The sequence below is a fragment of the Poecilia reticulata genome, chromosome 8 (assembly GCF_904066995.2).
Source record: "Poecilia reticulata chromosome 8, P_reticulata-male-v2, whole genome shotgun sequence".
Classification (NCBI taxonomy): domain Eukaryota; kingdom Metazoa; phylum Chordata; class Actinopteri; order Cyprinodontiformes; family Poeciliidae; genus Poecilia; species Poecilia reticulata.
The window spans coordinates 1,962,985-1,990,156 of NC_088837.1; the positions used below are offsets into that span (position 1 = coordinate 1,962,985).

General features: G+C 38.7%; 1 protein-coding gene across 2 annotated transcripts in view; it reads left to right on the top strand.

Moving 5' to 3' along the window:
* LOC103468292 (vesicle-fusing ATPase) overlaps positions 1-26,705 on the top strand; it is a 35,500-nt gene extending 8,795 nt beyond the window's left edge. The window contains exons 2-21 of one of the 2 annotated variants that reach the window (XM_017306266.2): positions 4,881-4,898; positions 12,930-13,015; positions 14,186-14,285; positions 14,363-14,402; positions 14,505-14,671; positions 14,752-14,862; positions 17,181-17,256; positions 17,610-17,765; positions 18,029-18,228; positions 19,142-19,307; positions 19,458-19,532; positions 19,939-20,126; positions 20,653-20,748; positions 20,848-21,004; positions 21,086-21,219; positions 21,303-21,449; positions 22,906-23,040; positions 23,299-23,412; positions 23,877-23,932; positions 25,658-26,705. In XM_017306266.2, the coding sequence (XP_017161755.1) occupies positions 4,881-4,898; positions 12,930-13,015; positions 14,186-14,285; positions 14,363-14,402; positions 14,505-14,671; positions 14,752-14,862; positions 17,181-17,256; positions 17,610-17,765; positions 18,029-18,228; positions 19,142-19,307; positions 19,458-19,532; positions 19,939-20,126; positions 20,653-20,748; positions 20,848-21,004; positions 21,086-21,219; positions 21,303-21,449; positions 22,906-23,040; positions 23,299-23,412; positions 23,877-23,932; positions 25,658-25,673 (2,238 nt within the window). In that variant the 3' untranslated portion in view covers positions 25,674-26,705. The remainder of the gene's footprint in view (positions 1-4,880; positions 4,899-12,929; positions 13,016-14,185; positions 14,286-14,362; positions 14,403-14,504; positions 14,672-14,751; positions 14,863-17,180; positions 17,257-17,609; positions 17,766-18,028; positions 18,229-19,141; positions 19,308-19,457; positions 19,533-19,938; positions 20,127-20,652; positions 20,749-20,847; positions 21,005-21,085; positions 21,220-21,302; positions 21,450-22,905; positions 23,041-23,298; positions 23,413-23,876; positions 23,933-25,657) is intronic. The other variant, XM_081609592.1, reaches the window with a different exon arrangement.
* Positions 26,706-27,172: the final 467 nt, after the last annotated feature.

Here is a 27,172-nt window from a genome sequence, read left to right on the forward strand (position 1 = left end):
TAATCCCATTTGTATGTCATACAAGCTTTTACTCTTTAAATGCTTAGAATGAATCAGCTGATGTGAGAGAGCAGAGAAAATGATCAATCATCACACAAAGATCTATGTTCTGTGATGATATATGTCAGCTTTAGTAAAACTGTAATAAACCTATTTGCCTGAGTGTAAATATGACTCTTTTGATCCATAAGTCATGATTATGCACCAGTTGACCATCGTCAACTGGACAATGGACAAAAAGGCTGAAACAAAAGGTGACAAAAACAGAAATTTCTCTTCTTAAGACAACAAAGATCTTAAGAACAGAAATTGCTCCTTTTTGTAGTATTTTCAGTTTGATTGTTTCCATTTGATCTGCTTTTCATTCCAGTCTCTGATTGCTGATCATGTTTGGTAGTAGTGATGAATGACATGATTGTTTTCACTGCTCACAAACAGGAAGTGACCATTTTTCTAACGAAGGAGTTTTATCCAGTTTGACATTTTATCCGGTCTGATCGAACCACCATGTTTTTGTTTTCCATAACCTGACAGGCCATGTTTTATAACATCAGCTGTTTACTTATTCATTTGTGTTAATATCTCCATGCTAAATGTTTAATTTTAACCTTTGTAAAATATTTATATATATACATATGCATATATAAATGACACTAGAGTGAGTTTAAATGAATGCTCTCTTGAACTGCCAAGACATTACTCATGTGAATTATTTAGAAGTGAACAGCAGTTAGTTTTCTCATGCAGCTTATTATTTTCATTATGAGCTCAGAGGAAACTGAGACACCATCAGATCTGTGGTTTAATCAGATTTGACCTGTTTATTTGTTAATCTTCATATAGCACATGTATTCATCCTAAAACCTATCAAATGTCTCCAACATGATCAATGCCATTGGGTTTGAATCCTAGTTTTCTTTCTAACGCACTAATGGACCAGCAAAGCTCTTAAATTACCACAATGGAAATGTGTCCAGTTTTATTAAGAATAATTTAATGTATGATGTAAAGCACTTTGAAGTGCCTTGTTGCTGAAATGTGCTAGACCATGGAAAACTTGACTAACATGATCGATTGAATGTAGTGAAATCACAAAGACAGAGTTCAATAGGCTCTATTCAGAACTGAACAAACCAGAATGAGATAACTATTTTTTTAACAAAAATGTATAAACATAGTGCACACTGGTGGCACTGAGAGGTTTTTGTGGATCAAAACCTCTCAAATTGAGGTTTTTGATCCACAAAATGGTGTAAACGTTCAAATAAAATACACGGTGGGTCTGGTTGCTGTTCGCTGTCAGGGCAGATTTCCTCAATAAAAATGGAAGAATGGGACCTTCTGTATGGGAGACTGAAAGCTAAATTGTAAGATTGTTTCCAGGACGACAACAACATTTACTTTAAACTTTGCCTATGAACCGTATTAATCTGGACTTAATCAGATTATTTTGGTGAAAAGGCTACTCAAGTTTGACTGTAACATCTGAATTATCAGAGGAAAAGGACATCATCAGACAGACAAAAGGGCAAAATGATGCATGCATTTCTGATACTTCAAAGAATAAAAATCTAAAGTGAGTAAAAATAGATAATATCAACAGAAAGTTACAAATTCAAGCAGAAGAAGCAACACGTTCTCAAATGACATTTTCACAACAGAAATCTACAGAAATCAATGGTTACAGCAGGAACAGTTTTACTCAAGTAGATGAAGAAAGGGCATTTTAAAGCTGGGAGTAAATTTACTCAGGTAAATGAAACTAGCTACTAACTAACTGTTTTAATTGAATGACTTCAATGGCAACGTGGATAATGTGCAAATTAAAACTGCAGGAAAATCTTTATTTTCGATCAATGAGACAAAAACAATTCAGCAGAGAACAGCAGACGCTCCGCTCTGTCCGTGTCTTAAACCACAGGACTCGCTGCAGCGTTACCGATCAATTGCCAGTGCAGACGCCACATTCAATACGCCGGCTCAGGCACCGCGGGATGAATAATTTAACAGGGGGAGCTTGAAATAGAAGAATATTTAGAATGAGTGGGGGAAGCCACTCCCTATCTCTGCAGTTTAACCCGTTTTGGGAATGGATGCTGCAGCGACGTTGGCGGATGAGAATGGAGCCGGTAGATGCTGCAGTTTTCTTGTTAGGTTGATTTAGACACGATTCACTGAAAAGTTAATGGGACCAAAAATGGGTGTGGAAATTATTATGTCATTACTAATCATTTAGAGGCGGTGGAGGAAATGTCAATGGGTCGCGAGGGAATTCTCCGAGTGGATAATGATATTTATCGAAATGAAGGCAAAGCTGTTAAACTGGGGCATCGCATTAAGCCAAGACTCATTATTCAGAGTGCTGCTTGAGTTTTTAATATTCAAACAGGATGTGGATCGAGAATATGAGACTGAAATACACAATGTAGAAGGAGATCAGATGGATTACTACAGCCGGAAGCGACTATATGGTTTAGTTAGGATTGAAGAGTTTAAAAGTTTGTTTAAAATTGTATATTTTAGTCCTGAGTCAAGAGAAACAGTGGCTCCAAGCTAATCAGCTTCAGAAACACACTCCTGATTCACTGCAGTATTCATAAAGTAGTTCCATTTTCACATCACATCAAGTTCATCTCTACTTTCAGACTGTTGGGTACATCTGCTAATGGTAAAAATTGATCAAATGTTTGATGCGCTCATCTGTGTATTATTTCATAACTGACTTAATTTGAGCAAAATCTCAAATCTTGATGGTGAAATAAATGGAAAAGTTGCACAAGTATCAGTTTTCAACAAAAGCTGGGATACAAGAAAGTGCAGTTTATTCAAGAAACGATGTCAATTGATCCTTCTACTGAGGGATCAATCGTTGAGCCACACCATAGATTTCTAAGTATGGACAAATGTTTGAAAGAGAAACCATGTTTGGCTTTGCTACGGAAGTTGAAGTACAGGCTGCTTCCAATGTGGATTAAAAATACCAGCATGACCAGTACTATGGATGCAGGTTGATGGTGGTAGGAGTTCATTCAGTAACTGGCGGGTTGCTGGTTCGATCCCCGCTCCACCCATCTCTGTCGTTGTGTCCTTAAGCAAGACACTTCACCCGCTTCTCCTGCTGGTGATTACCAAAGTGCTTCACATTACATTCAATCATTCACCCATTCATTCACTCACTGATGGTGGTAAGCAGCAGTGCCACCAGGCCCTCTGTCCACCACCAGCAAGCAAAGTGGGTTGTGTCCTTGGCCAAGTGTCTTTCCGCTGTAGGGTTAAGGAAGCAACGATGGAGATGGACATAGCAGGAGTTGAGCCAGAGATGAACTCCTACCCTCGCCGTCACCGTCGTCCCATCAGTGTGTGAATGTGTTTTGGGGTCTTTTGTACAAGTCCAAGGCATTATCAATATACCACTACCACTGGCTAGAGGAAGCTGAACATGGCAAAAACAGTACGATGTGTTAAAAACTGAGAGGAAATAAATATTAGGGGTGTGTACTAATAGTACCTGGAGTGGATCTGGTGGCAGGAGGGAATGTTGGACATTGATGGTCCAATCAAGTCTTGAACAATTGTGAAAGATCACTCTCAGAAGATCTGAAACTAACAGCTAAGGGAACGTTTTTCTCAAAATTTTGAAAAAACTGATCGTGTTCTGTGCCGAACTGTGACACATGAGTGATCGCTACCTAACAGATGGCTTATTTTCATACCTGAACAAGTTGGCAAAAAATTGATCAGCTCTTCAGAAGCCAAAATGGCCAAAGAGTGAAGAGACCAACATCAGCCAAAGAGTGGAATTCTGTTGTAGCCTGAGGAAGTCTTTCTCTGTTACAACTTTCACTTTGAAGAGTGTTGCTGTCTGTCTGACCTGGAAGCATGAAGTTATGATGCATTCCTTTGCAAACCTCCATTTTCCGATCAGTGGTCTGAGTCAATTAAGCTGAAAATTGACTGATTTCACTGATTTAATCTTTTTATATAGTTTTTTTTTTACATTTCAACTCAGAAACAGAATGAAAATTAAGTATTTTACTGTTTCTATCCTGCTGTGTTCATTGAAGGTGCCAAGATACATAAAACTGCTTTTGTCTGCTGAGTTTATAGAAGGAGCCCAGACTGTACTTCATGTCAGTCTTGAAGTCTGTTATACGTTATTTTTTAATAATACGATGTCATGTCCTGTCTTGTGTTTTGACTGAAAATGCTAACTGGTGCAGCTAAATCCTTACATATTAGATTAGATATTATCATAACCAGCAAAAAATAAAATTCTCCCCCGCCTAAAGGAAGAGAACTAAAGTTACTTTTACATAAGAATGTGTTTCAAATAAGTGTCTGTTCCTTGATATGGAATCTATAATTGACTAATTTCTGAATATTTGACATCATCAGAGTCTCCTTCCTGCTATGGGCACCTTGATAATACTTCCACTGTCACTCATTAAACACGTCTATTCACATACAAGAGGAAAATATTCATGTCTATCCATGTAAGCATGATGGGATAGCTGCCATGTGTTTCCTACATGCTGAATAGATGATGCCCTTTGATTGACATGCAGTAGTATAAAACCTCCAGACTTGGGGTTCAAATCATACCTTGAACATTAGTTCATTTGGAGAACTGAAAGAAATACCATTTAGAGTCCAAGTCAAGCCAACCCCAACTCTGGCCTGCATGCTGAGCGCTGTAGTTCAACGTGTGCAGCATGGCTTTCTTCCCTCCTACATGTGAATACAGCTGGAATTCACGAGTCTGCAAAACATCAGAGTTTCTTCATGTCTTAGTTCCTGCAGCTTGCTGCCCCAAGTCCCCTTCTGTCTCAAACACTGTCTTCTGTCCTTCTCCTCTGCTTGCCTTTGCTGGTGCCCACCAGGTCGTAATATTTTATAAGGTATGTATGGATGCGTGATGTCAAAGCAAGCTGCCATCATCAGCGTCGTGTGAAAACGCATTTGTCCCTGCGGTTTTCTTTTTGTCACACCTAAATGCTTCAGGTCATCAGTATTAGACAAGGAGAACTTGAGTGAATACAGAACAGTTTTCAACTTGTCATAAATTAAATGTAATTATCAACATTCTTGGGAAGCACTGAGTTCATTTTCACCAGCCACTCTCAGGCAGATTTTGCTGCTAAACCAGAACAGTCAAGGAGTTTCCTGAAAGTCCAGTAGACTATCGTCTTAGCGCGACTCAGTCCGATTAGGGACCAAAGTTGCAACATTTGTTACGTTTTCAGCTGCTGTGTTTCACTTTCATGCCTCATTGTGTAAAACTAATCAAACCATTTGGAAAACCTGTTTACCTCTTCGCCTGTGGCGGTGCTGTACCAAGAACCACTGAAGAAAACGACATGAAAACTTCTGGAGAAGACACTGAGCACAACTTCCTTCTTCACAAAAATGGAGTGGCGTCAGATTTTAGCAGATGAAGGATTTCTCTTTTGTCTTTAATGAAAGACCAAGAGCCATTTCTCCCGCTAGGGCAAGACACGCACGTTAGTTTTGGTTGTATTTACCCAGAATGCCCTACGCTGTAGTGCCCGGTCTGCTTGACATTCACATATGCATTCAAACCGCACCAGAGTTCAGTTCAGTCCTCGTCTTAGCGCAACGTGAAGCAGATGTCCCAGTCAGAGGTGTGTTCCGTCAGACCATCAGTTCCCAAAACCACAAAAAACTTGTAAAAGAGAATGTGGGATCAGTGTCAACCTGCCAGAGTAAAACAGAAGAAGAAGGGAGGAATAATAGAACCTGTACTTTCTTAAGGAACACATTAGGCATTCTAAAGAACATGTAAAACAGAAGGTTACTGGCATTAATCAGTTTGGAAAGCATTAAAAAGGTATTACTAAGGATTTGGGACTCAAATGAACCAATCCCGTTTAGATTCTTTTTTTTTGTAGCAGTGCTACAAGAAAAAATGTATACAGTTTTAAATAAAAGAATATTAAAGAACATTCATATCTGGTTGTATGAAAAATGATAAACCGATTATGCTGATAAACTTTTTCCATTTGCGTAAACATGTTTTTAATACCATTTTGTAAAAAAAAAGCAACAAAAAACCTACTTTATTCAATAATTTAATTCAGAAAAAGGATTAACTAAATAAAAAAAATTCTCAGCAAACATTATTGTTACCAGCTTGTGCTTAGCAACAGCACAACCATAGCAGGTGTCACAGTCGGACAGCAGGGAAGCAAGGTTGTGCCTAGCAACAGCACAACCGTTGCCTAGCAATGGATTTTTTTGAAAATCCATTTTGAATAAAGGTTCAAAGATAATTATTTAAGACTTCATTTATGACATAGACTTGGGTAAGACTGGGAATAAATCTGAAGGCCAGTCTGTCCAGTTCCGCAGTCGCTCACTTCCTGTCTTCCCGGTCGACAGAGTTCCTGGCCTGTGTGAACCAGGTGGGGGGGGGGAATCTTCGAAGGATGCAGCATTAGAAATTGGACACACCCATTGTCAGGTTTTGCCTTTTGGAAGCTGTTGTTGCCAGGGGTGCCAGAACTATCTTCACATGGTAATTACTCCACCTCAGAGTCGTGTTGGTTTGGATAGATTTTATCCCTCAATAATTAAAATCGGTGCTTGAAAACAATCTTTTGTATTTATCCAGGTTATCCTTCTCTGAAAACAGCATTTATTTGATGATTTTCAAAAAACATGTAAGTGTGACATAAAAAGCAAAAACAGCAGTAATCCTTAAAGGGACAAATGCTCTTTTTCACATCATTATCTGTAATGTTTGTGATGTCCTGCCAGACTGGAGGAGGAGCTGCACAGCGTGCACGCGTCCTCCCTGAAGGCTGGATCGACACTTCTGCAGCCGAGCAACTCAAACTGGTGTCGATTGCTGACTAAACGGAAACACTCGCTCATTAGCATTCATTAATCAACTCTGCTGTCGCACTGCAAGAGTCCCTGGAGCTGACAGCAAAATTCCACTTGGAGCTCTGCTGTTTTACTGCAGCAGCCAAGATGACACAAAAAAAAGGTTCAAAGGTTATTATTTGTGACTTTAACATAAAAAAAAAATTACCCCAGTAGTCTGAACAGGTACAAATAACAACTACATTTTAGACTCAAATATCTTAAACACCCACTAATCTGTTTTTTCCTCAATACTGAGTTTTGAGAATACGTCTTGAAAGTTGCATAGATAGTTTTTGCAGACAGAGTGTAAGTACATGAGTTTTATTAACTATTAGTAGTTAATAAGTAGTAGCTTTTTACCATTGCAGAGTAGCTAAGTTGGTACTTATATTTCACACAACTTTTGAAACCACAGTTATTTTATTTAGACTCTGCAACTATTTTAATAAATCATAAACAGAATATGACAGATAGTTTAGTCTTCAGATGCTTTATCAGACGATCATTCACCTTTCCTCTTGACAGCTTAGCAAAGCACAGAAAGCAGTCTGTTTACCTTTGTGTTTACTTTGAAATATCTCCAAACTACGGATATTTTCGCTCCTTCCTGTGATCTGACTTCTTCCTTCTTTTTTTGTATTGAAAATCAGTAAGTAACTTATCAATGTATCACCACCTGGTATGAAGTGTAATTTAGTTTTTTAGCTGCAGTCAGAGCAGGAGGAAAGTCCCAGCAGAAAAGTGTATAGTTGTGTATCTTGCAAAAGATAAAAGCAAGTATCAATACTGGTTTCAGTATCAAGTACTGATGTGATACTTGATGTTAGTATTAGTATCTGCATTGGGCCAATACGATACCGGTATCGGTATCAGGAAACCTCAAGATTTCTGCTTTATGAAACAGACATGAAGCCTTTGCTTATTAGTTTGTGTACTCTACTGCTTCCCACAATGCAAAGCAAACCTTGAAATTCTCATCTATCAATGGAAATAGTTCTGCGACGTTGCAGGCCACATTCATCTTGGTTTTACAGTGTTTATTTGAATGTTTTTAGGTGGGTGGGTGGGGTGGGGAGTTTGTCCAGGCCAATACATCACGCTAAGCTTGTTAACAAGAAAAGGCGACTAACTTTGCTGTTATATGTCCAGAGACGGGTAATACAGGTGACACTTACTTGAGTAACTTTTGTAGTTTTGTAGCTTTACTGAACCGTACCTTTTACTTTTTTGAGTAATATCATGAATTATTACTACTTTTTCTTGATTGACTAAGAGTAACAATCCAAGTCTATTTCTTTTTCATTTAAAGAAATAGACTTCAGAGATTGGAAACATTAGATTCTTAGATTTCTGCAACTTATGAGCTAATGTTTATGCTAATCTGAACATAATTGGTATTTTCTACACGTCTCTGTCTACATCATTATTGTTTGACATTTATAAAATACATTGCTATTTTATTTCAAAGATTACATAACCATTTATGCATTTATATTTAAATGTAAAGCTTGTTTATTGTGACCGCCCCTCCCTCCTAGTGTCCTGAGATTTGTTTTTTACATTTTTTTATTTTGTTTTTTAGTGAAGCTTCAAACTGGAACTGGATCATGCCACACAGGCTGAGGTTTTAAATAAACTGCTCTGATGCACAAGTCCCTGCTTTCTGGGTTAAACATATGTTTTCTAGGTTAGCCTGTCAGGAATGCAGACAGAAGAGAAAACATGAGATTCCTGCTCTGGGATTAGATTCCAGCTCCTTTGGCTTTTTACTGCTTTATTTACTGTCCATATTGATTTCCGCATCACTCTGCCATCCTGGATAAAGGGATATTTTCTATCTGCATAAATACAAAAATCAGCACGTTTGATCTTGTCTCTTATTTTCTTTTTTGATGAAAAAAAAGGAACTTCTGAGGCTTCAAAATGGTCCTTTGTCAGCTATTCATAAATGTGGTTTCATGGGTGCAACTATTGAGGCATCAGTTTGTTGTGTTGTGCTTGTCTCAGAATGCTCTAAATTTAAGAGACACTAAATATAAAAGGAGAAACCAAAATGAATGGAAGGAGGGAGAGACCTCCTGTCAGACCTCGGTGCGCCTCGTGTGGCCAGACTACGGCTGTGCAAGTGATCTGGAATCCTGCCAGCACTGCAGTGTTTGTCTCACTTTGTCTACTTATGTCTTCCCCTCATACACAGTTTGTCTTGTAAAAAATATTAAGTAAAAGAAACTTTAGAAAATGTAGTTTTCTTGTTTTCTTTCTCTTTTCATATTTAAAGGGATACTATTATGCAAAATTGACAAGCATACATTGTGTTGTGGAGTGTTGCTTTGATTTTTTTTATGGATGTTTGAGAAATCCTTTAGTCTCCATGGCAACCATTCACATTTGAGCTTGTGTGCAAAACACCTCTGCACCAAGGCGTGGCTCCTCCTGGGATTTGCAGTTTCCAGACTTCCGAGTTCCTCCACTCAGCTCCTTCAGACTAGTCAACAGCAATTAGCAAACGGTTGGTGGAACATCTGCTGAGTTCATTATGTTGTTCTTCTCAATGTAATGCTGGTTTAAAAATAAAAGAGTTAAATAGTTATCAGACCCACGTTGTGATGACTTCCTGAAGACGGGGTTTAAGAAAGAGCAGGAGGTTGCAAAGAGACAGACGCCCAATTTCAACACGCTAAGTCAAATTTCTTTTAAGTCATGTATAGCATTTCTGCAACAACTGAACTCTCAGGTCCGGGTTCCGGAACAGTCTTTTGTGAAAAGTCTCATCTGTTCTTGAATGAATTTAGAGTAAGAGTAATACCTCTGAGTATTCTGACATTGTTTTGCTCCAGGTTTTCTTCATACATCTGAGACTTCACTCTAGCCTGCACAGATTCATCCTTTCACCAGGCAGCAAAGAATATTTCACTGTAGTTTCACAAATGAAGGTTTAACACTTCAGTTTGAGAAATCACTGACTCTTTCCTAAGTTTTTACAAATGTTCTACAAGGCACTGTCAAAAGAAATAAACAATTTCTGTTGCCATGGCGTCTGCTGTGATGTTCATTCAAGTCTGGGACAAATCACTGCAGAGCAGAGCCTGATTTACCGTCCCTGGCTCGGCTTCGTTGTTGCTGTGTTGTTACTACGGTTACTAGGTTGCAGTGCTGCGTGCTGCATTTCTATCTCCATGTACATCTTTGTGACAGACAAAGATTTTTTTTATTTGTGTAAAAATGAGAAAATATCAGCATGTTTATCAGATAGCTGTCAGTAGAAAACTAGATTAGGGAGATCAGAGTTTCATCCCCACCATTATATTTGATAGATTGGTAACACAATCAGAATCGAACTAAAACGGAAAACCCTGAAGCATCGGCCCGACTCATTTCACAAATGTTATGAAGAAAAATAAGACATCAGCGAAGACAAAGCTGAAATGGAAAACAGCTTTCAGATGTTTTACATGCATTAACCATGTCATGAGCATGAAATATTAACGCGGTTCTGTTTATTTCTATCCTTCTAGTAATTATACTCCTTATAAAACCATCACTTATCACATCTCAGCTTTTTTTTTTTTCATTTCCGTTGGTTCAGCTAAAAGGTTAGCAGTGTTAATTCCTGCCTCCCTATGAGATGCAGCGATAAATACAGTGAATCATTTTCTCTCAGGCACTCATCGTGTTTCTAAAGATGCAACTCGGCCTGCTTATGTTGTTTCTGTATTTATCATCAAGAATAGAAATTATTTTCACAGGCGTCTACTAAAAATGCAATGAATGAACATTCAATTTAAAATTGGTAGGCCTAACAGCAGCCAGAGTGGAAAAAATATTCTTGTTCTTTGCCATTTTATAGTTGTTAAATATTTCACAAAATGAGCAGATAAAAGATGTACAACAAGCCAGTTTAAACTTTGATCTATTTGCAAAACGACTGAGCTCTGCAACATTAAAACATGGATAGAACTGTAACTACATTAATCATAGCTCTTCTTCTCTTCAGTGTTTCTGTCGGTTTCAGGTGGTGCAGCTCTGTGCTGCCTTCAGGAGAATGGGACATCAGAGTATCATCCATAAAACTTCACCCACATGGCATTTATTGTGCAAACCAGAGCTTTCAGTGGAAAAACTAAAGTTCCATGTCCTTTTAATGCCATACAAATATGAGCAGAAACATGGATTATATCTTTATATAGACCTGTCTATTGATTTATAGATTACTAGTTTCACTGGACAGAAATTACAAAGAACAAATCTGGTTCTTAATCAAATCCTAATGAGTCAAATTCAAAGTGTCATGGAGTCATCAGCCTCATGACATTAACTCTGACACGAAAAATAATATTGAAGAAATAAATATATCAAATCTAATTAAAAACATAAATAAGTGATCAGTTCTTTACTGTTATGGTCTGTGAGGTATATTTATTCTCAGTACTAGATGTGGTTTCAACAAACCCATGCCACTTCAACAATATTATTTTACCTTTTATCTGGAAATAGTGTGTTTATTCTTGCCATACAGTACACTGTATTAATTATTGCTCGAAAGGTCTTGCCATACCAGTTTATTCCTCTGTATTTACTTTGGTTTCTTAGTTTATGCAACATAGTTTACACAATACAGTTTTAGGAAGTTGCTCAAAGTCTAAACTGGTATTGTTGTGCATATAAGGTGTAAAGTTTACCTTCGACCAAACGCCCCCCAAAGGACTCCCAGCGCCCCCCTTTTGTAAAAATTTCCGCCAGCGCCCCCTGCCATCCTCTGAACGCCCCCCGGGGGGCGGTACTGCCCACGTTGAGAACCGCTAGTTTAATCTAAAGCTAAGCTGAGTGAAGGCAGCTTGAGGTCTGTTTGGAGACAGCCCGCTGTTTTTGTACGTTTATTTATCAATACTGATTTTGTCCAATAGCTAATCTCCTCAAGGATTAAATTATAACACCATATAGGAAAAAAAATATCACAAGGTTAACACTATAAACTGTTTTACCATCTTTTATTGACAAAATTAGCATGGTTGGCGTAGCTAGCAATGCTAGAACAGCAGTCTGTTTCTTCCCTCCCTTACAAACTTCTTCAGCTTTTATTTATCTATTTATTCATTTTTGTTCAACTTAAATGTTTCAAGTCATCAAATAAAATGTATCTTCAGACTAAATTAACCAGAGTTTGTACAAAAAGAGGGGAAAAAAACTATCGCCTGTGTTTCTCAACCCTGGTCCTCACCGCCCCCCTGCTCTGCTCTGCATGTTTTAGATGTGCCTCTATTCCAGGTCAGCTGATTCAAATGATTGCATGACCATCAAGTTCTGCAGAAGCCTGTTAATCACCCAGAGATACAATTCAGGTGTGGCAGAAGGGAAATACCTAAAACATGCAGGACAGGGGGGCTGTGAGGACCAGGTTGAGAAACACAAACTATCCAGATGTAGCTTAGCTTAGGGTTAGCTACATTATCTTAATTTTGAGCTTTTTAAGTGGCTGCCAACATATTTCATCAGACAGGTTAAATGAAACACATTTGCTGTCCTCTTCTCAGCCTTTCTGTTTCCTGCTGAAAGTCTCTCTTTCTTTCTCTCTTCCAGCTTGAGTGAACCACAAACATGTTTGAAAAACATACTGTTTCATTTTAGCTAACCTTTTCTAGTTTTTACGCTTCTTTTAGCTAAGTTCAGCATATTTTAAACATTAACATGTTTTTAGTTAGTTAAGAAAAAATAATTTGTTTGAAGTTCACATCAAAAAGAAATTTCTTATTTGCTTTTTGCATTTTGAAAAATGATCAGTATGAAATATCCATTCATTAAATTGCCCTCTGATGTTAAAACAAGTATCCCTGACTTTTTCACTAAGCCTTTCCACTGTGAATGATGTTGTTGTCAGGGCGACCTGGTTGCGCTGATGCATCCAAATGAATCCAGCAGATACAGTGTGCTGTTGCTCCAAATACATTTCAAATTATTCCTTTTCCTCTTTTCCATCCCTGGACACAAACATATCACGAGCATGAAATATTAATGCAGCTCTACTTTCTCTTTCCGTTTCTCAGACCATGCAAGCTGCCCGATGCCCGACAGATGAGCTGTCGCTGACTAACTGTGGTGTCGTGAGTGAGAAGGATCTGCAGTCTGGACAGTGAGTAGCCACCATCCAGGTGTTTGTCAGCGCAAATAAACATCTGTTGTTGTTTTTTTTCCCTTTTTTTACTGAAATCAAATTCTAGAACTGAATTGATGAGCAACTGGAGAAAAAATAAACATAAACTCCGACAATATCAATGATTTTTTTTTTCAGCTCTTTTACCAGAAAGCAAGATAAGGCATAACTTTATTAAATGTCTTTTGGAGCTATAAAATGGAATATATGGAATTGGATTTTCAACATTTTCCAAATTACATACATCACAATGTGAATTTTGATCCAATTCACCAATCATTTTGGTTCATGTGTTGCTAAGAGACAAACTAATTTCATCGTCATTTGGCCTCAATATCATTTTTGTTTCTAGTTTTTAATTGGAACAACAGTACTGAACTGGATTGTGTTTGGACACTAGAGAACATTCAAAGTCTTCATCAACTCACAGCTTTTGACATGTGACCAAAACAAGTCATATTGTATACATTGTTAGGATCATGTTTGAATTGTCAAACAACAACAATGCAAACATTGAACTGAACAGAGACCAGGGCCAGCAGTTGGAGGTGGGCATTTATCGTATCGTTTATCATTGATCATTTATCATGATCATTTTTCTATTTCAGTTTAGTGATGTCATGGTAAATTCCAAGTAATGATGTTTAAAATCCTCCAACACCTTTATTGTTTCTGTCGGCTTATTGTCAAAATTGTTATTTTTACTATTTTCTTCACTGTTTGTTCAATATCAGTATCAAAAAGTATAAATAAACTGACATACATCTTTAAATGCAGTTAATTTGTGTGTTGGTTAGTGATACAAATCACACTTTTTCATGTGAGTTGTGTCCTAAAGAAGCATGTTAAAAATGGTTTTCCAAGAGCAGTATTTGTTTTTGTGGCCTTATTATTGCTCTGCCATTCAGTCAGAGCAGTACAATTATTTCAAAAAGGAGTAATAAACAGTTTACATTTCTTATTGTCACTTTATCATTATTGGAACAGCATCGCAAAATATTGTGATAAAACTTTGCGTCCATATCGTCCATTTCTACCAGCAACTCACATGTCCTGATTGCTACACTGAAGTAGTGTTCTGAATTGAACTTCTAAGTTATAAAAACCCATCTAAAAAGCTCAACCGGGGTTTCCTGCCTCTCTCTGCAGACATGTGACAGTGAAAACGACACCAAACCACAAGTACGTGTTTACAGTAAAGACCCATCATACTGTATCAGCTGGAAGCATCGCCTTCAGCCTGCCACAGGTACACAAAGCTGCCACTGAAACACTAAAACTCAGCTGTATGGCCCATTCTTATGCACTCATCTTTTTCTGTTGCAGAGAAAATGGGCCGGTCTCTCCATCGGCCAGGAAGTGGAAGGTAAACATTTGTTTTTTTGACTCATGCATCATAATAATTGTTTTCTGTTAATATACAGAGGGTCACGTTATGAAAAATAACGTATTTCGTTCGCCTGTTCAGTGTCCAACTACAACTTTGACAAGTCCAAGCAGTGCATTGGCGCCATGACGATCGAAATCGACTTCCTGCAAAAGAAGAGCACCGACTCCTCTCCTTACGACTCGGACAAGATGGCCGCTGAGTTCATCCAGCAGTTCAACAACCAGGCCTTCTCCGTCACCCAGCAGGTTGGTTCTCCACAGCTTTTTTTCTTTTTTCCTTTTCATGTTGGATCATGTCGTTCATATTTGGTGTCCACATTTTCCAGTTAGTGTTCAGTTTCTGTGACAAGCTGTTCGGACTGGTGGTGAAGGACATCGAGGCGATGGACGCCAGCATCCTGAAAGGAGAACCAGGTTCTGGGAAGAAGCCACAAAAGGTACGTGACCTCAGGAGGGAGTTCAGACCACGGAGCTGAGGGTGAGAAAGGAGTCAGGGCTGCTGCTGCTGCTGCTGCTGCTGCTGCTGCTGCTGCTGCTGCTGCTGCTGCTGCTGCTGCTGCTGCTGCTGGAAGCGGTTCTGCCGCTAGTGGGATTTTGTTGATTGTTCAGAGTCATATCATTAGTTTTAAATAATTAAACTCCAGAGAGCGAGCTGGAAAATTGCTTCCCAGAACGTAGAATGATCCAGATAGGACTGCAGTCGGGCCATAATGAATTAGAACATGAGCATACAGAGATATTCAGTTCTAAATAGACGAGAGCAACATGAGGGATCAACTCTATATTCTATAGGAATTTACCTCATCAAACGTTTTCACAGCATCATCAGGTGTGGACATCCAGGGAGATCAGTTTGTTAGAGCATGGGGAACTTTTGGACCAACCCAGCAAGGTGACCTAAAAGGGCTGGGATAGGTTTAGGTTTATCACAGTTACTAACCCTGAACTTCAATCTGAATATTTATAGAGAGTTTATATGATATAATACTAACACTAATTGCTTGTAACTTTCTAATTTTATTTGTAACATCAGACTTAACATTGTTCACTATAAACAAATAAAGTTCCACTATGAAATATAGAAGTCCTCCAATGTCGATATTTTGAAATTGAAAACTCATTTAAAGGGGAAGTACTTTGTAAAATCGACTATTTTGAGCTTTTCATCATATTATTCGCTCTTCAAAAACATAGCAAAACATACTAGAGTGTTGCTTTGATTTTTTTATTCATGTTTGTGAAATTCTTTAATCTCCCATGGCAACCATTCAGCTGTACAAAATGCCTGGGTAGAGCTAGCCCCACCTTCAAGGCACAGCTCCTCCTCAGAGCTGCAGTTTCCAGGTTTCAGAGCTTCTGCCTCACAGAGCAGCTCTCCCCAATCACCCCCTCCTCAGTTCCTTCAGACTAGCCAGCAGCAATTAGCAAACACCTAGTGGAACTTAGCATCTGCTAAGCTCATTGTAAGAGCTACTTTTCAGTGCAACTCTGGTAAAAACAAAAACAAAACAAAAAAACGTTAAAGGGTTAATAGAGGAGCCATGTTCTATGATGTTTCAGAAAGAGCAGGAGTTTTTAAAGAGACGGAGAACCAATTTCAAGGCACTATGTTAAGTTCAATTTTATTTAAGTCATATTTGACATATATATAATTTTTATAACAATTGAAGATAGCTATAAAATGGCACTAAGTGCCTAGAAAATACATAACAGTCCCCTTTAATAAATTTAAAACTCAAATGGCAGAGATGTACATGATCTTTTTTGAAAACAGTGAATTAATGTTGCCATATCCTTATGTTTTACCTCAGAAATAGTCCAAATAATAATCCAAGAAAGTAAATAATTGTAATTATTTTTTAAGTCTAAAACTTCTAATGAGGCTACATTATATAGTAAACTCCAGTTGATTAGCAGGACAACAGACCAGCAGCATACGTTCACAGACCCTCTGACTATATAACTCAAAACATTAAATTATTGTGAAAAATATTACAGATTTCAGAAAGTGAAACTGATACATTCTGTATAGCAACATTTTCAAGTGTTTATTTCTTCAAATGTTGAAGATCAAAGTTTACAGATAATACATAATCAAAATTCAATTCCTTAAAATGTATAATTCTGGGAAAAATTATAACATGGAGAGTTGAGTGGAAGGAAAAAGTGCTTGGTTTCTACATATGGGCTACAATTATCTCATGTATTTCATTCTTTTCAATGAATCTATCCAATATATGAGCTGCACTTTTTTAAATGAGTGACATTTTTTTGTACTTTCAAATGATAGTCACATTTTCTTAGCTGCACCTTTATTTAAATGAATCAAACTTTAAATAAAGCAAAAATGAATCGTAATGATGCAATTCTCTCATCAGAAGCATTTGGGTCATGTTTGATTTGCCTGTGTCTTTAACAACCTTAACAACCTCTGCGTTTCCTGAAATATGACGAAAATGACACAGATCTTAGATTTGCCTTCTAATTAGGCTTATATACATTTTAAACTCTTATACGGGGGTCTTTTTTTAATTTTATGTTTTTGTTATTTAAAGATTTATTTTTTTGTTTTAAAAGCACTATCTGTTTCACAAATTTAATTTAAATACAGGTTCAGCTCAAGAAATGTGAATATCATAAACATAATTTATGTTTAGGCAGGATTTTATTTCAATACAGTAATAACTGCTGAGCATATAAAAACATTTTGAATTAGCTAAACAAGGAATGTGAGTAACTCTGGTTTCTCCACCAGATCGACATCGGTCTGATGGTGGGCAACAGCCAGGTCATCTTCGAGAAGGCAGAGAATTCTTCGCTCACACTAGTTGGTGAGTTCTTCCACTTCTTTCCATATACATGCCCTGACTGTGTTTGAATACCGACTTATAGGTAAATGTAAAGCCAAAAACGCTACCTGAGCAACATGGAGGGCCTGTGACTGAGTCCGTTTTCTCCACAAGATGGCAGCAAGAACAAACAAAAATTGACCAGAGCTGTCCGCAAAGAAAAGCACAAAAAATAAAATAAAATAAAATAAATAAATAAATAAGCAGGCTTGCTCTATTTTACTTTATAAATGTTTTTCCAAATAGAAAAAAAGCTCTATTGAAAGTGTTGATACATTTTGACTTTTATTTGTTTGGGCTTTAGAATATCTGATGATATGTGTATGTTTGAACAGGTAAGGCAAAGACCAAGGAGGCACGGCAGACAATCATCAACCCAGACTGGAACTTTGAGAAAATGGGAATTGGAGGTCTGGACAAGGAATTCTCTGACATTTTCCGCAGAGCCTTCGCTTCCAGGGTTTTCCCTCCTGACATTGTGGAGCAGATGGGTAAGACATCTATCACTATTATCTGTCACTTTTCACATCCGTAATGTAGAAAAGATCTAAAAAAATATTAGTTAGATATTGGAATGCTGGAAAAATAATCCTACATTTAGCAAAAGTAGATGACCTCTTCCTTCTTCTTTCTTGCATCCACACTACCTGACTCTTCCTTCATTTATTATGGGTTTTTTTTGGTCACACCTTCCTTTTTTATAAATCTGTTTCTAGTCTTTTCTTTTTGTTTACTGTGCTTTTTCTTGCTCCAGGCTGCAAGCACGTGAAGGGAATCCTGCTGTTTGGGCCACCAGGGTGTGGAAAAACCCTAATGGCCCGGCAGATCGGCAAGATGCTCAACGCCCGTGAGCCGAAGGTGGTTAACGGCCCGGAGATTCTCAATAAGTACGTGGGAGAGTCTGAGGCCAACATCCGCAAGCTGTTTGCCGAGGCAGAGGAGGAGCAGAAGAGGGTGAGAGACCTTTCTGTCCTGTGACTTAAAGCAATAAATTCCAAGATGGTGAATCTGGTGGACGACATGTCCACTGGTGGACAAAGCTGGTGGAGCTTTTACATTTCTTTGGAGCAAAAGAAAATAAGCAAAATGAGATGTCTGGGCTCTCCCTCAGAGACAGGGTGACAAACTTAGTCATCTAGGTGGGACTCAGAGAGACTCAGAGTAGAGTAACTGCTTCTCCATGTAAGAGGAGCCACTTAAGGTGACTCGGGCATCTGATTAGGATGGTTCCTGGATGCCTCCCTGGTGAGGTATTCTGGGGATGTGCCACAGAGAGGAAACTTGGAGGAAGACCAAGGAGACGCTCCTCCAAGGAGAGGATCCCTTTGTCCTCTTCGGATTCCAACAGAGGAACTGGATGGAACATAGAGGATGGTGTTTCTCCTCTAGAAAGCTGTAAATGTCTGTCTGGTGTCTGTTTAAAGCTGATTCTCTTTGAAAGAACCTTTTTACTTTTTGTCGATGAAGAGTTAAACTCCAGACTAATTCGGTCTGGCCATCTTTTTCTTCCAAGCCTTCTCATAGCTGGAGTCTGTCTGGTTAGCAAGAGAATATCTTCCTGACTTGTGCTGCCAGTCAAAGGGAAACGGAGAGCTGGTCAGAGAGTTACAGGCAGAGTTGGGTCAGTGAGAGCTTTTTAGAGAGAAGAGGTTGGCAACAGCATCTTGGAGTCTTCACTCTTGGAAACACCTGAAATGAGCCTTTGTCCAACATAGGCGAGTGAGAGACGGTTGCTAGGCTGCCTAGACCAAGATGTTGTATCTTTTCTCTAGTGAAACAAAGTGATTTCTCAATAGTACTTTTTAGGCTACAAATGCAAAAATATTTAAGAATAAAACTTAAAAAATAATAATAATTTTGTTTTCAGCTTGGTGCCAACAGCGGCCTGCACATCATCATCTTCGATGAGCTGGATGCTATCTGCAAGCAGAGAGGCACGGGCGCCAGCAGCACGGGTGTGCACGACACGGTGGTCAACCAGCTGCTGTCGAAAATCGATGGCGTGGAACAACTTAACAACATCCTGGTTATTGGTAAGGACTGTGAACTCAGACAGAAGCCATGTTGTAGAGTTCTTACTATTTAAACACTTTTGCCTCTGCTCCTATATTAGTTTTTTGGTCTCCCAATGAATTCTTATTTCTGCCTGTGATTCCTTGACCCCTGATTTTCTGTGTGTGAAGGAATGACTAACAGGCCCGACCTCATTGATGATGCTTTGATGAGGCCTGGCAGGTTTGAGGTGAAGATGGAAATCGGTGAGTTGATGTCTTTGCTTGACCGCCATTTTGATCTCTAGTTTTAGTTTATGAAGCTATTATTCCAGTGCACATACTGTATGCACCATGTGAGGAGTGCTTTGTGGGTTTTCTGTTGGGGAGCATGTGCAAGATAAACACATATGGGCCAGAGACTTCTATCAACATGGGCCTAGTGTAAGAAGACCCAATAATTGACTACAACAATCTTTTACACTTCCCATTGGTACCCTTTAGGTAATTGACTTGAAGGGTATCTTTTCTGCACCTACTGCGTTTTGGTTTGATCTATAGGATTTTTGCAATAATTTTTCAGTGGTACCTTTAGAAACCCAGGTTCAGTGTTGGTAGTATGATATCAGTTTTAGTCTAGGTTTCTCTCATTGCCACTGCACCCGTCCTCCAGGTCTGCCTGATGAGAAGGGTCGCGTCCAGATCCTGAACATCCACACCAATAAGATGCGAAGCTTCAACCTGCTGGCTACAGATGTTGACGTCAAAGAGCTGGCTGCAGAGACAAAGAACTACAGCGGCGCCGAGCTGGAGGGGCTGGTCCGGGCCGCACAGTCCACCGCCATGAACCGACATATCAAGGTCATCTGACTCTCTGGAACACTCAGCGCCTCAGCTTGAGGTGGATTCAGTTTCAACATCAGCCGTTACGGCTGAGGACAAAGTCAATCACCGACAGGAAGCAAATATTTCATGTTAGCATCTTTAGGCTAACTTAGTTTTAGGGGAGGAAATCTCATCAAACAGCATAGAATGAGGCTCTGTTTTCACTGAAGCTCTACAAATGTTTGCACACAATGTACAGTCAGCAGGCAGAAGCAGGTTAGAGTGACAGCAGGGATCAAACAAAATCAATAGGCTGTTACTACAAGGACACAGGCCTGGTAGATGTGAGGGCCTGAAATCCTAACTCCCAACGTCTTTCTATTTGCTTTACGTCAGTAGAAAAGTAAAGAGATCCTCAGAAATGAAAGGTTCTAATATCCTGACATGAGATCTGATCTCAACCTTAGTAATAGGCGTAGACGACTTGTAAATCTGAAGTGACAAAGTAGTTTAAAAAGTTACCTCTCCATCAATGTGCCGTTGGTTCATTGATCTTCTCCAGGCTACATCTACAGTTGAGGTGGACATGGAGCGGGCGGAGAAGCTGCAGGTCACCAGGGCTGACTTCATGGGATCCCTCAACAACGACATCAAGCCCGTATGTAACACTCTAGGTTCCTGTTGCGTAAAATCTCTGTGGTCCATCGACATGAAACATGGGCGACACAGAGTTTCTCACCCAATGCTTTGTTTACAGGCTTTTGGCACAAACCAGGAGGATTACTCCAGCTTCATCATGAACGGGATCATCAAATGGGGCGACCCCGTTACCCACGTCCTGGATGACGGAGAGCTGCTCGTCCAGCAGACCAAGAACAGCGACCGCACTCCTCTGGTGGCCGTACTCCTGGAGGGTAGACAAACTGTTCAACCAAAGCCTTCCAAAGCAACAAGACTCGGACAGTAAAGTGTGCCACTTGTGTTTATGCCCTCAGGTCCGCCTCACAGTGGGAAGACAGCCCTGGCAGCGAAGATTGCAGAGGACTCTCAGTTCCCCTTCATTAAGATCTGCTCTCCAGACAAGATGATTGGAAACTCTGAGATCTCCAAATGCCAGGCTATCAAAAAGGCAAGTCCTGCAGACGGTGTGCGGCTTCATAGTGAAACAATCACACGTTTATATTCACCTCCAGTCTTCTCTGTCTCTCCCAGGTCTTTGATGATGCATACAAGTCCCAGCTCAGTTGTGTGGTGGTGGATGACATCGAGCGCCTGCTGGACTATGTGCCTATTGGTCCTCGTTTCTCCAACCTTGTGCTGCAGGCTCTGCTAGTGCTGCTTAAAAAACCTCCACCCAAGGTGAGAGATCTTCTGAAGCCTGCAGACATTCATGTTGAACACTGAAAAATACACTCAATATAATCCTCAGTTATCAGCAGAAAGACTTGTGGCTTCACCGTATTGAACCATGCAAATCAGATTTTTATTTAAACAAGAAAATCAAACTATTATTCTACTTCCACTTCACAATTGAGTAAGACATTAGACATACAATTTGTTTATTTGTTATTCTGTTTCTAGAACATAATGAAATTGTAGTGGTAGATCAATAAATAATGTCTCAACCAGTCCTTAGGGTGCAGTATTAGTCAATCAGCTAGATACCAATTTTGAAATGAAGTTTGACAAATTTTCAGAGCTGAAACGATTAATCTGATTAATCGTGATAATTGACTATTGAAATAATCGTCAACTAACTTAGTTATCGATTAATCGTTAAGTACAGACTAAGAAAAGGACAACTACTGAAAGAACAGCATACTCAGTAATTACAACAAAACTGTACAAAAAGTAAATATGGTTTGTATTAAAGATTTAAAAAAACTTTGTAAACATATTCTATATAGAACTCCTCAAAATGTGTTTTTGGCTTCACCTGATATTCTTTTGTTATCCATTAATTAATCTGTTAATCCGAAAAATACCAACAACATTGATATTATTAACTGTTGCTGTTATATCAAACAGAAAAGGGACGAGATTTTCACATGTTGGTGTTACAAGTATTTTTTGTTACAAATGATCAAATGTACACTAAATAAATCCTGTTATTGCATTTAGGCAATAAAATATTTATTTTCTTTGAAAAGTAAATAAATTTTTATTTGTATTTTTTAACGCATTTCTAATATTGTATTAAACAGGCATAAGCGGATAAGTAAAAAAAAAAGATGTAGAATGGGCCATTTTTTAAATCCGATTAATCTATTAATCATCAGAATGATCTATAGCATAATCACTAAAATGCAGTTGTTCATTGCAGCCCTAAAAAATGTAGGGCCCTTAAAAGATTCCCTGAAGAGATTGGACCCTACAAAGGGCAGGGTGCCGGGGTGCCAGGGTCGGGTTTGTAGAGTTTTGGTTTTTATGCCAGGATTTGCTTACTCAGCAAGAACACAAATAAAACACTATATCAAATCTGTTGAACAAATACATTCTCAGAAATATATTTTTTTGAAATCGTTATCATATATTTTCAAAATAATCTGTATGTTCTATGACTGCACATTCATTTTCCAAGTATAAAAAAAAACATTGCCCAGATTCGGTTTAGCATGAATCTGACATAGAGAAAAATTTACTTTTGTTTCTTATCTTTTCTTTTACTTCTATGTTTTATCTTAACAATACCATCAACAGCAATTTTGCATGAAAATATGAGCAGATGTCTTTCAGCATTTGAACATGAATGGAGGGTTTTATGCTGCGGTGCAATCAGAGGCGGATGAAACGGCGTCATGTGTTGGTTGTGCAGGGCAGGAAGCTGCTCATCATCGGCACCACCAGCAGGAAGGACGTCCTGCAGGAGATGGAGATGCTGGACGCCTTCAGCACCACCATCCACGTCCCCAACATCTCCACTGGGGAGCAGCTGGTGGACGCCTTAGAGGTACAGCACAGAAAGAAAGATCCTGAAGGGTCTAAACTTTCTCAACAATGAATAAAAAATGCTTATTTTAGCTTCTTTGCTCAAAGGGACAAAGCCAGTTTTGACGTCTTCCTTATTTTTTTAACCAGGATCTCAAGCTACCGGAAGAATGTTTTTCATGTCATCAGTGTTGTTATGAGAACATGTCTTTCTCCCTGTGGGTGGAGGGTTGGAGCGTGACACTGAACATCTCCATAAATCTCCTTTTGGCTCTCGCAGCTGCTCGGAAGCTTCACGGATAAAGAGCGGGCCAGCATCGGCCAGCAGCTGAGAGGGAAGCGGGTCTGGATCGGCATCAAGAAGCTGCTGGTGCTCATAGAGATGTCGCTGCAGGTACGAAGCCTCAGGTCACAGGCAGAAAATCGAATAAGATCTAACAGAGTTTGAAGTCAGGAAGAGCAATGTTTCTGCAAGCTCTTAACAAATTTGAATGTTTTTTGTTTCAAAAACTGATTTTTAATACTGAATATTAAATGAAGTTTAGCTACGTCTTACATGTTCAATCAAATGCTTCTTTTCATCATTAAATAGCTTTTTTTCCATCTGTTAAGGGATTTTTTTTACTAACTGCTATTTTTAAATATTAGGTGTAAAAAGTAGACTTCTGTTTCTTACCACAGTTTTTGACTTTTGAATAATGTTCTGGTAATAATGTTTCTAATCTGAGATGTAGGGAATCATAGCCATACTTTGTAATGTTTTTTATGTCACTGCGGTTCTTATAGCACATATTTGTTATGTTTTATGTTGCTTCTCAACCCTTTTCTCTCTCCTTTTGCCTCCATCTCTGTCTGCAGATGGATCCAGATTACAGAGTGATCAAATTCATGACTCTGCTTAGAGACGAGGGAGCGTAAGTATAATCACTATTTTAAGTGACGGTAGCAGCCTCCATCAGCTGATGAACTCATCCTGTGTCGTCGTCATCCTCCTTCCTTTAAAGCAGGGGTGTCCAAGGTGTGGCATGGGGGCCGTTTGCGGCCCTCTGATGGGTTTGGGGCGACCTCAGTTCTAAAATTGAGCAAATCTGGCCTGAAATCATAGTTGGTTGATCCAGATGGACACTTTTTCATCAGTTAAGGGATTATTTTTTACTGACTGCTATTTTTTAAATATTAGGTGTAAAAAGTAGACTTCTGTTTCTTACCACAGTTTTTGTGTTAATTTGAATTTTGGAGTGACAAAAATCAGTTATTGACCTGCTTTTACTCAAAATCAAACCTTACAGCCCAAATAAGAGAACAAAGAAACAGTGGGGCTGTGTTTTACTAAACCTTTTTTTTAAATGTTTTGTTTCTTTAATGGTTTTCTGATCCGTTTTCTACAAAAATCCAACTAGGTTGTTAATATCAATAAAATAGTTGTTTGTTTTTTTTTTGGTTTATTATTGAGTAAAAGTAGATCAAATGAAAAAAGGCACAACATTTTTTTTATAATTATGTCAAATATTAAATTTTTGAGGCCCTGTGTGTTTTCAAACTTTTGTCATAAAGTTTGGACACCATTGCTTTGACGTGTCTCTTCTTTTAATTTTCTTAGTTTGCATTCAGTTAAACCCTAAAGGAGAACTTATTGCTCCATAACAAATCCAGCAGGCAGTGATTTGGACTGAACACTAACTAACCTCAGTGACTTTATTTTGCAATCACCAGGTTGAATGAAGGCGATCAAATCCGAATTTAAGCTGTCAGTCGTTCTTTCCTGGTAAGACCAACAGCTAGATCTAGAGCTACTAGACTCTGTAGTTGGCTAGTTAGAGTAGTGTTTAGGTTTTGGATCTTTTGCTAACAGACTGAGTCGTACTTTGATCACAAAGTAACTGAAATGAGAAAACCAGCTGATGTGAGAATCATTAGCACTTTGCTAGCATAATTCAAGTTGGACATTTGTTACAGTATGCTAACATTAGCTAACGCTACACTTTATAAAGTGCTGCTGATTTGTTTTGTAAAAGACAAAGTTGCCTTAGAATCAATTAATTTTGGATATATGCTGCCATTTTCATAAATACACAAATACATTTCACTTTAAAGGCAACTTGAATTTGTTCAATCTTTTCTCGATTATAACAATGTATCTTTGCAGTGAATCTCTACAACAACAAAAAAAAAAATCAACAACCAAAATAAAAATTCCATTGTTTTTGTTTTAAGTATGTTAATTTCATGGAACATAATATTTCACACGGCTATAGATATTTCACCAAATAAACATTTCCTGTTGCTTGCTCTGCTTACCTATGTAATAGCTGTTGGAACAGAGGTGTACTGGTGGGTGATTGACTGCGCTAAGACCCTCCTCCTGACTCTGACTGGTTGTTTCTGACTGAGCAGTGCATTTCGCCAGTATGTGACAGGAAATCACATAATGCTGCCCCTTTAAGAACGATGTTGTGATACACATATTGATGACTGAGTTATTCTTCTTTTGAGCTGTTTGTCTTTCTGTTCTCCTCCCATCATCTCATCTGTGCACGTATGTTGCATTTTTTTCTCAAAGGTGTCGGTGAGCTTCTCTGAACTTTCAGAATGAACAAAACAAACCTTGCCTTCTTTTTCTAATTCCTTCCTTTCTGTAGTGATCGCAGCTTGTAAGAGCAGAGGGAGCAAATGGAGCCAAGGAGACTTTCCCTTTCTGCAAAACCATAAACATGAACCAACGTGACAGGAGAAAACTGATCCCTGGTCTAACTCCTCTCCCCCTCCGCATGTCCAAACGAGAAAACGTCTCCGTGTCTCCTTCCCTCACGCTCACGCTCACCGGCGTCACTAATGGCACTTATATCAACATGTTGCAGCCAACTATTGGAAGTTGTAATGTGAAACTCTGTTCTCTGTAAAGGAACTTGCAATAGATGATTGTGGAGAAAATAAAAGAGGTGTTGTTTTGTGCATTGTGCGTAAAAAAATACAAAAAAAAGAGGAGGCGGCGTTTTTAGCTCTACTCTCTGTTGTATTTGTTGCCTCCTTCTCGTCCCGCTGATGGTAGTTATTGTCATATGTCCTCATGAGCCGTTCAAAATGAAACTGACTCTAGTACTGAGGCCGTTTGGCTGCTGAGGTGTGAACACATGAGAGGCTTTTAGTGATTTAGGTGTGGCTGTACAAAAACGCTGTTTCATGTGTAAATGTAATCCCTTTAAAGACACAGTATGACATTGTTCTGTAAATAGTATATATATATATAGAAAGAGAGGAAAAAACAGTATATGAACAGATTATTGATATTTCCTAGTATATCAATATGATCTTCCTTCCTGTGGAGATGTTGATTTGATTTTAGTGTAAAAATAAAATCACCTAACGGATCATCTATACGCAGTGCTGTTCAGTTCATTGTGGGGAACCCCGTGCTGCATGTGTATGGTGTGTGTATGAATGGTTGATTAAGGTTTATTCAAATGCAATTGTGTGTGTGTGAAATAATTGTGTACACCCCCGAAAAAAGACAGCTGGCTATCATTTTGTATTTTTTGTTGCAATGTGTTCAGTGCTCAAAAAAGAAAACAAAAAAATCGAAACTTACTGTTCTGTTCAGACCATTGGCGGTGTGTGTATGTGTGTAAATAAATGTTAATGTGCAGATGTATTATTGCAATAAAAAGCACATATGCACAGCAAAACAGACCGATGGTGTGTTGTGTGTCTGGCTTCTATTGTTGATGAACAAGATGAAATGCAGACAAATGTTCTTCTCCAAGCACTCATGACAAGCTGCAAACTGAAAAGCTCTCCAGGAGTTTCTTAAAGTTCAACATGTATGAAAAGTGGGAAAAGTGCCCAAAAATGAACACTTTGACCCAAGATGGCCAACTCCAAGAGACCTTTTTTTCTTGTTTTACAAAGTGACGCCAAATTTCAGCTTTGCACAATTTATCTGTGGGCCTACCTCACGTTAGGGGGCGCTGTAGAGCCGTTGGCCACGCCCATTTTTAAGCCCCCTGTATGAAATATTAAAATTTCATACAGGGGACAAATGGGTCTTCTTTTGTCTTAGCCTAATACCACAACACTAAGAGCAGCTTTTAATTTACAGACTAACATAACCTGAGAAAATACAAAATGCAGTTTTAAACTGAATGTTTCATTTATTA